Source organism: Homarus americanus, unplaced genomic scaffold (assembly GCF_018991925.1).
Source record: "Homarus americanus isolate GMGI-L3 unplaced genomic scaffold, GMGI_Hamer_2.0 scaffold51784, whole genome shotgun sequence".
Lineage (NCBI taxonomy): Eukaryota > Metazoa > Arthropoda > Malacostraca > Decapoda > Nephropidae > Homarus > Homarus americanus.
This window is the reverse complement of record NW_024731098.1, coordinates 134,929-144,890: the sequence shown is the minus strand read 5'-3', so window position 1 is coordinate 144,890 and position 9,962 is coordinate 134,929. Positions and strand designations below refer to the sequence as shown.

Here is a 9,962-nt window from a genome sequence, read left to right as displayed (position 1 = left end):
GGTGCTACATATGTGTTGCAGGTATGTTGTTGGTGCTTCAGGTTAGTTATCAGGGAATACAGGTGTGTTGTCGGTGCTGCAGGTGTGTTATTGGTGTTACAGGTGTGTTTTGGTGCTACATATGTGTTGCAAGTATGTTGTCGGTAATGCAGGTGTGTTGTTGGTGCTGCAGGTGTGTTACTGGTGCTACATATGTGTTTTGGTTCTACATATGTGTTGGTAGTGGTACAGGTATGTTGTTGTTGTTGGTGCTGCAGGTGTGTTCTTGGTGTTACAGGTGTGTTTTTCGGTGCTACATATGTGTTGGTGGTATTGCAGGTGTGTTGTTAGTGAGGGCTTTAGATGTAGGAGGGAGAGGGGGGGCGTGGGTATTATCGTGTAGGAATGAGAGAGATAGCATATCCAGGTGTGTGTGTGTGTGTGTGTGTGTGTGTGTGTGTGTGTGTGTGTGTGTGTGTGTGTGCGTGTGTGTGGAAAATTCAACCACAGATTCTTCACCTCCGCCTAAGTTACAAATAAACTTTCACGGTCAAGTTAACATCAAAACAAATTAACAAATTAAACAATATTAAACATCAACCTCATGTTAGGGTCAAACAGGCCCTATGACCACCAATTAGGACATTCAATTTAACCTAAGATCTTGTGAGAATGGGTGGCTCTGGGGTGTAATGGGTGGCTCTGGGGTGGGTGTAATGGGTGGCTCTGGGGTAAGGTGTAATGGGTGGCTCTGGGGGTAAGGTGTGGGTGGCTCTGGGGTAAGGAGTGTAATGGGTGGCTCTGGGGGTAAGGTGTAGGTGGCTCTGGGGTAAGGTGTAATGGGTGGCTCTGGTGTAATGGGTGGCTCTGGGGTGTAATGGGTGGCTCTGGGGTGTAATGGGTGGCTCTGGGGTGGAATAGGTGGCTCTGGGGTGTAATGGGTGGCTCTGGGGATAGGTGTAATGGGTGGCTCTGGGGTGTGTTGGGTGACTCTGGGGTGTAATGGGTGGCTCTGGGGTGGAATAGGTGGCTCTGGGGTGGAATATGGCTCTGGGGTGTAATGGGTAGCTCTGGGGGTAAGGTGTGTGGGTGGCTCTGGGGTAAGGTGTAATGGATGGCTCTGGGGTGTATGGGTGACTCTGGGGTGGAATAGGTGGCTCTGGGTGGAATGGGTGGCTCTGGGGGTAAGGGGTAATGGGTGGCTCTGGGGTGGAAATAGGTGGCTCTGGGGTGTAATGGTGGCTCTGGGGTGGAATAGTGGCTGGGTGTAATGGGTGGCTCTGGGGTGTAATGGTGGCTCTGGGGTGTAATGGGTGGCTCTGGGGTGTAATGGGTGGCTCTGGGGTGAATAGGTGGCTCTGGGGTGTGGGTAGCTCTGGGGGTAGGTGTAATGGGTGCTCTGGGGGTAGGTGTAATGGGTGGCTCTGGGGTGTAATGGGTGACTCTGGGGTGGAATAGGTGGCTCTGGGTGGAATGGGTGGCTCTGGGGGTAAGGGGTAATGGGTGGCTCTGGGGTGGAATAGGTGGCTCTGGGGTGTAATGGGTGGCTCTGGGGTGGAATAGGTGGCTCTGGGGTGTAATGTGGCTCTGGGGTGTGGTTGGCTCTGGGGTGTAATGGGTGGCTCTGGGGTGTAATGGGTGGCTCTGGGGTGGAATAGGTGGCTCTGGGGTGTAATGGGTAGCTCTGGGGGTAAGGTGTAATGGGTAGCTCTGGGGTAAGTGTAATGGGTGGCTCTGGGGTGTAATGGGGTGACTCTGGGGTGGAGACAGGTGGCTCTGGGGTGAATGGGTGGCTCTGGGGTAAGGTGTAATGGGTGGCTCTGGGGTGAATAGGTGGCTCTGGGGTGTAATGGGTGGCTCTGGGGTGGAATAGGTGGCTCTGGGGTGTGTGGGTGGCTCTGGGGGTAAGGAGTAATGGGTGGCTCTGGGGTGGAATAGGTGGCTCTGGGGTGTAATGGGGTGGCTCTGGGGTAAGGTGTAATGGGTGGCTCTGGGGGTAGGTGTAATGGGTGGCTCTGGGGTGTAATGGGTGACTCTGGGGTGTAATGGGTGGCTCTGGGGTTAATGGGTGGCTCTGGGGTGTGGGTGGCTCTGGGGGTAAGGTGTAATGGGTGGCTCTGGGGGTAGGTGTATGGGTGGCTCTGGGGTGGAATAGGTGACTCTGGGGTGTAATGGGTGGCTCTGGGGTGTAATGGGCTCTGGGGTGAATGGGTGGCTCTGGGGTGTAATGGGTGGCTCTGGGGTGTAATGGGTGGCTCTGGGGGTATGGGTGGCTCTGGGGTGTAATGGGTGGCTCTGGGGTGTATGGTGGCTCTGGGGGTAAGGTGTGTGGTGCTCTGGTGTGTAATGGGTCGCTCTAAGGCGTAATGGGTGGCTCTGGGGTGTAATGGGTGGCTCTAGGGTGTAATGGGTGGCTCTAGGGTAAGGTGTAATGGGTGGCTCTGGGGGTGAAGTGTAATGGGTGGCTCTGGGGATGAGGTGTGTGGGTGGCTCTGGGGGTGAGGTGCAATGGGTGGCTCTGGGGGTGAGGTGTTTTGGGTGGCTCTGGGGTGTGGTGTATCGTGGCTTTGGGGGCAGGTGTGGGGAAGAATGGGTGGGCGGCTTCAAGGTGGAGAACATAAGGGGTCACTGTATCTGTCAGGTCTAATGAAGCACGGCTCTGGGGGGGAAAGGGGGAGGGAGAAGGGGGGGAGGGAAAAGGGAGGGGATAGGATGGAGGAAGAAGAGGAGGGTGAGGGTGGAGAGAGGGAAGAGGGTAGGAGGAGGGTATGATGGGGGAGGAGGAAAGACAGGTAATTCAGGTGGGATGGGAAAGGAGGTGGAATAGGTGGGTGGTGGTTACAGTTATGGGAAGGAGAGAGAGAGAGAGAGAATAGTTGTAATGGGTTGATGGACAAGTGAGAGGGAGGAGGAAAATGGGTGAGGATGAGGAAATACATGTGGATTGGGAGGAATGGGGGTGGGGAGGAATGGGTGAGGGAGGAATGGGGATGGGAGGAATGGGGGTGGGGGAATGGGGGTGGGGAGGAATGGGAGGATGGGGAGGAATGGGGTGGGGAGGAATGGGAGGTGGGGAGGAATGGAAGGATGGGGAGGAATGGGAGGATGGAGAGGAATGGGGGATGGGGAGGAATGAAATTGGGGGAGGAATGGGAGGATGGAGAGGGTGGGTGGAGAGGAATGGGGGATGGAGAGGAATGGGGGATGGGGAGGAATGGGGGGTGGGGAGGAATGGGAGGATGGAGAGGAATGGGGGATGGGGAGGAATGGGGGTGGGGAGGAATGGGATGATGGAGAAGAATGGGGTGGGGAGGAATGGGAGGATGGAGAGGAATGGGGATGGAGAGGAATGGGGGGTGGGGAGGAATGGGGGTGGGGAGGAATGGGGGTGGAGAGGAATGGGGGTGAGAGGAAAGGGATGGAGAGGAAAGGGGGGTGGAGAGGAATGGGGGTGGGGAGGAATGGGGTGAGGGAGGAATGGGGGTGGAGAGGAATGGGGGGGTGAGAGGGATGGAGAGGAAAGGGGTGGAGAGGAATGGGGGTGGGGAGGAATGGGGGTGGAGGAGAGGAATGGGGGTGGGGAGGAATGGGGTGGAGAGGATGGGAAGGGGAGGAATGGGGGTGGGGAGGAATGGGGGTGGGAGGAGGGGGGATGGAGAGGAATGGGGGGTGGGGAGGAATGGGGTGGGGAGGAATGGGGGATGGAGAGGAATGGGGGATGGAGAGGAAGGGGTGGAGGGGAATGGGGGGAGGAATGTGGGGTGGGAGGAATGGGGGTGGAGAGGAATAGATGGAGAGGAAAGGGGCTGGGAAAGGAATGGGGGTGGGGAGGAATGAGGGGTGGGGAGGAATGGGGATGGAGAGGAATGGAGGATGGAGAAAGGGGGTGGAGAGGAATGGGGGGTGGGGAGGAATGGGGGGATGGGGAGGAATGGGGAGGCAGGATGTAGCCCCACGCCGTCATTTGCCGCTCACTGACCCTGACCATCCCACCACTGTTCACCTAGGTATGGCAACACTTACCTGGCCATGCGCGTGCTGACTGCCTGGCCATGTGCTGCCTGGCCATGCGCGCTGGATTATTGTACCCCGGCCATATATGTTAAAGTGCCTTCTGGCCACTTGCTCCATTGCCTTGTGGGGGCTGTTTACCTGGCCACCTGCTAACTGGCCTTGTGGGGGCTGTTTACCTGGCCTGCTAACTGGCCTTGTGGATGCTGTTTACCTGGCTTGCTAACTGGCCTTGTGGATGCCATTTACCTGACCACGTGTTACCTGGCCTTGGATGCTGTATACCTGGCCATGTGTTACCTGGCCTCTAATCAACCTCACCAGAGCACGAGATGACAACAAGCACCAAAATCCTTCACCACACACCAACATTTTTAAGACTCCAATAAATTTTTTTTCTTGTTGTCCAATACCAGATTTAAGATTTCAAGTACAGGTACAGTAAGGTACGATGCTTCCTACTGTAACTTGATATAGTATTTCAAGTCGAGGTACAGTAAGACATGAAGCTTAGTAATGTAACTTGCTGTACCCTTCTATGATCCTCGGTAGAGAGAATCCGCCTCACTTAAGACAGCGAGCGACAACACCTGGAAGCACGGGGTCCTGGGAAGGCTCTGTCATCTTAACACACACACACACACACACACACACACACACACACACACACACACACACACACACACACACACACACACACACACACACACACGAAATAAAATGAGAAGAGATCAGTACAATAATAAAGGATCCCACCTGAGTACAGACAGACACAGACATGCCATAATAAATATCTGTCAATATGGATGATAACCCCGGCGAGAAACAGGTGCGCCGGGTGTAGCCAGATGACACCCACCTAAACATCTCAATTTGGGTCAACATTTCTCTTATTAGTTCTTCTTCTTCTTCTTCTTCTTCTTCATAATAATAATAATAATAATAATAATAATAACAAACTAAGAAGAAGAGAAAAAGACGAAGAAATAATGATAATAACAAATTAAAATAATAATAACAACAAAATAACAACAACAACACTACTACTATTTCTTGACCACCTAAATCCTGTGGTTACATAATCAGACGTGGCCACCATGGCAGCTCAAGGTCTGACCCCACGAGCCTCTTAAGTATTTACTGGTTAACTTAACTCACTGGACATAACATTATTGACTATCACAACACGACACTTGGGGCTGTGGTGCCTTGAGACGTGACCTTGCCTCCAGACGTGACCTTCCCTCCAGACGTGACCTTCCCTCCAGACGTGACCTTCCCTCCAGACGTCACCTTCCTCCAGACGTGACCTTCCTCCAGACGTCACCTTCCCTCCAGACGTGACCTTCCCTCCAGACGTGACCTCCTCCAGACTCTGACCTTCCCCCAGACGACCTTCCCTCCAGACGACCTTCCCTCCAGACGTGACCTTCCGTCCAGACGTGACCTTCCGTCCAGACGTGACCTTGCCTCCAGACGTGACCTTGCTCAGACGACCTTCCCTCCAGACGTGACCTTCTCCAGACTCTGACCTTGCCTCCAGACGACCTTCAGACGTGACCTTCTCCAGACGTGACCTTGCCTCCAGACTTGACCTTCCTCCAGACGCGACCTTCCTCCAGACGCGACCTTGCCTCCAGACGTGACCTTCCCTCCAGACGTGACCTTCCCTCCAGACGTACCTTCCTCCAGACTTGACCTTGCCTCCAGACGTGACCTTCCACTGTTATAATATTTTGCCACCACAGTAGCTTCTCTCACTTAAAACCATTACATGTATACACCAGTACATGTATACACCATTACATGTATACACCAATACATGTACACACCATTACATGTACACACCATTCCATGTGCACACCATTACATGTACACACCATTACATGTACACACCATTCCATGTACACACCATTACATGTACACACCACTACATGTACACACCATTCCATGTACACACCATTCCATGTACACACCATTACATCTACACACCATTACATGTACACACCATTACATGTACACACCATTCTATGTACACACCATTACATGTACACACCATTACATGTACACAGTGATGTAATAAAGTAATAATTTGCTCGAGATTTACATAATTTAAGTCGATGTTTCTATGAGGTAAAGAACATAGTCGTGTTGTTAATGTGGAGGCTGAGTGGAAACAGCTCTCTCGTCCCGTCCTAGAGGTTGTTGGTTCGAGCCCCGAGGTTAGCCCCCCCCCCCTCCCCTTAGTCGACCCAGCTGTGAATGACCGCCTGGCTCGGTAGTCCGTGTTGTTGTATTCGTGAAAAAAAAACTATACGGGAACCACGAAGGAAAAAAATATTAATTACAGACAACAGACTTACAGGAATTATGAAACAATTACGAAATACAGAGACATGAGAGAGAGAGAGAGAGAGAGAGAGAGAGAGAGAGAGAGAGAGAGAGAGAGAGAGAGAGAGAGAGAGAGAGAGAGAGAGACCTACAGTAAGCCCGAACACTTACCTCCCTCCCTCCCTCATCAGGTAAGTTCCTTCACCAGGCAACTTCCAACGAGGAGGATATTACATCACTAATACTGTGCGCACCAAGTGGAGGTCAGGGCGTCACCAAACACCCTTATGTTAGTGACCTGGCGTGGATAAGAGACCCCGAGTCATGTAATTCACTGAAAAATGTTCTGTTGACGACGGGTGAAAATTAATAAACTGGGAACAGGATGAAGAAAACTGAAAAGTGTAAAAAAAATAAATATGAAAGTAGTTCCTTCGTTACAGACATAAACAAGAATATCATAACAGTATGTCTAAGTATGAAAAAGTAACAAATTCATTAAAAACTAAAAGTATAATAAATAACAAGTCAGAGTATAATAATTTGGCTCTCTACGTCTATCAAAATACAGGGTGTCCATAAATGATTACCCTGATGACAACATACTGATTTTAGGGTAATCATTTATGGACACCCTGTATATCACTGACGTAAACCTTCACAGGGACAGGTCAGTTAGTTACACAGATACTCGTGGATAAAAATTACAGAAGATATACAAATTTCCCCCAGAGTTCGCCCGAGTCTACCGTCTGAGAGAAGAGTAAATGTGGGCGTAACAATAACTGTAGTGCTCATTACCCTGTGCAGTATATCTTACCGAGGGGAAAATGGGGAATTTTCTTCACCCAAAACTTGAGTCGCTGATTAAAACAGGAGTTTATATTAATGCTGATCAAGAGGCTCGTGTGTGTGTGTGTGTGTGCATAACCTGTGGTGTAATATGGTCAGCATGCTCGCCTCGCTGGCGAGCGGACCCGGGTTCGATCCCCGGGCAGGGTGAAACTATGGGCAAGTTTCTTTACGCCATTTGTCTCTGTCTACCCAGCAGTAATTGGGGACCTGGATGTTAATCGATTTGCGGATCGTGTTCCGGGGTAATGGTTAGCCAGTGCAGTTGGCGAGTTGTCCGGTCTTCTTGGACTATTCCTTGACACTGGGTCACTCAACTCGTTAACTCAGGGTGTGGTTGTTGAGTTGGCGACAGCTTCTACACCTTAAAAACATTTATGCCTAGGTGGCCCTTGGGCAGGCCATCCTCGTTACACGAGGGGCAACCATTATATACATAACGTTGAGTCCATAAGCAAAATGGGTTTCACCTCAGACTTAAAAAACTAGGCCTAAGAACAGGTAAAAATAGATTGCATATGCAGTGACTAACCAAGGCTGCGGCCGACCAGTTGTAAGAGTTTGGCCAATATCAGACAAAAACTGAGGCAGTGAAAGCAGAAAGACCGACACATAGATAGACAGATAGATAGATAGACAGATAGATAGACAGACAGACAGACAGACAGACAGACAGACAGACAGACAGACAGACAGACAGACAGACAGACAGACAAAGACACCGAGCGATCAATGTACAGTAGAGTCTTGGTTAATGTTCAACAAGGCCAAGTAATGTGTTTACTGACTACACAATAACAGATGAAACAACCAACATGAAGTGAACTCTGGTGAAGGAGGAGGAAATGGTCACAAAGGCGAACACCATGACTGTTGAGACCTGATGAATAAGATCCCGGCAGAATGTATACACAGATGTTGTAAAGATGAAACACGAGTTGACCTCTTTGATCCAGAGTCAAATACCCATGGCCCTGTGTGGCACCATCCCGGCACTTCATCATCAAAGAGGTTCAGACACTGCCTCAACACGTCTCATGGTAATCATAATAAGAATTTCTCCCGTGCGGTAAACAACACCAGCAAGAGTAGTTACATTAATGACGCGAGTTCTCCTGACACAAGGAAACCAGCCAGACTAAACGGTGCGGAAAACTGTTGCAAGGGATGAACAGCTGTGACGCCCCTCCTGCACGACAATGTTGCAACACACACACACACACACACACACCACTATCCACTATTGAACAGTCTCCAAAACTGGGCCACCAACAACCATGTCACCATCAACCATACCAAGACCATGTTTATGCACATCAACCTCTCCTCCGACATTGTCCCACCTCCTTCCATTACTCTAGGTCCGAACACACTCCAGGTTGTAGATTCCACGAAGCTCCTCGGCGTCACCATAGACAACAAACTAAATTGGAAACCACACGTCAGAGAAGTTGTCAAATCCTCCAGTTTCCGTCTCCACCTCCTCCGCCGACTCGAGTCCCTCGGAGTTCCTGCACCCGAGCTCCTCAGTGTTTACACAACATTCATACTTCCCAAGCTCACCTATGCCTCCCCCACCTGGTCTTCCAACCTAAATGCCACACAACGTAAACACCTAGAAAAAGTGCAAAAGAGGGCATGCAAGATTATTCTCTCCCCTTCCTACTCCACATATCAGGAAGCGCTCAACACACTGACCCTTTCGACTCTCACTGACCATCACCACGACCTCATCTGCAAATTTGGTAAGAAGCTTCTACACCATCCTCGACACCGGCTCCTACTACCACCTGAGATCCCTCGCCCGAGAATTGCTGTTCGACACCACAACAGCATCCAGCCCATACGTGCACGAACTGATCGCTATAAGAACAGCCCAGTCCCAACCATTGTAAAAATTATCAATAACTTGTAATAAACCAGTGTATTCACTCCCAGTAAACACTACTCCTTGCACTGTCACTATGTTGAAATGAACTGTAGTTTGAGCTTTTCCCCATCTAGTTATTATATGTCTTATTTGTGTCACTTATGTTACTTGTATATTATTTGTAATTCGAAACCCATTCCCCAAATATGTAACTGTATATTTTCAGCCTTCTGGCTGCCAAGCTCTTTCAATAAACCGTTAATTATTATTATTATTATTATTATTATTATTATTATTATTATTACTAAAGAGAATAACCCCAATATTAGTCACTGACAGACCCAAAGCGCCTCCAGGGACAAGACTCTTTCTCAGGTCCTTAAACTAAACAAATTCCTTCCCTTTAACTTAGCACTATGAGGCCCTATTGCTCAAGCTCTCCGTCAACCTACGACACACAAACATGGCAGCCAAAAGAGCGTCATAATTGCACTGAGACTCTACCATGAGACTAGATGTGTGTTTTATGATGTATCCTGTTACGAGGGTGGGGTTGGGTGAGGGGGGGGTAGGGGGACGGGGGAGGGGTAGGGGTGAGGAGGGGTAGGGGGTGGAGGGGAGGGGGGAAAGGGGGAAGGTTTTTTTCTTAACCGCTTGTGTACGTGGTCGACTCCGTGGCGACCCCTTGGTGAGGAGGAGAAAGTAACAATTTAACGTAATTATCTTTTTTTGAGAATCAGGACTCAAGATGGCGTACTCAAGATGTTAAACCATGGTACTCAAGGCGTTAAAAAAACCCACCGTAATCACAAAGTTAAACCATCGTACTCAAGACGTTAAACAATCGTACTCAAGGCAAACCACCGTACTCAAGATGTTAAACCATCGTACTCGAGGCGTTAAAAAACCATCGGATATA

General features: G+C 50.0%; 1 protein-coding gene across 1 annotated transcript; it reads right to left on the bottom strand.

The window, feature by feature from the left end:
• Positions 1-625: 625 nt before the first annotated feature.
• On the bottom strand, positions 626-4,010 carry LOC121867554 (leucine-rich repeat extensin-like protein 5). Its single transcript, XM_042367558.1, has 2 exons — positions 4,003-4,010; positions 626-1,877 (listed from the first exon to the last, which is right to left on the bottom strand). Exons 1-2 carry the CDS (start codon positions 4,008-4,010, stop codon positions 626-628), a joined length of 1,260 nt encoding a protein of 419 aa, XP_042223492.1.
• Positions 4,011-9,962: the final 5,952 nt, after the last annotated feature.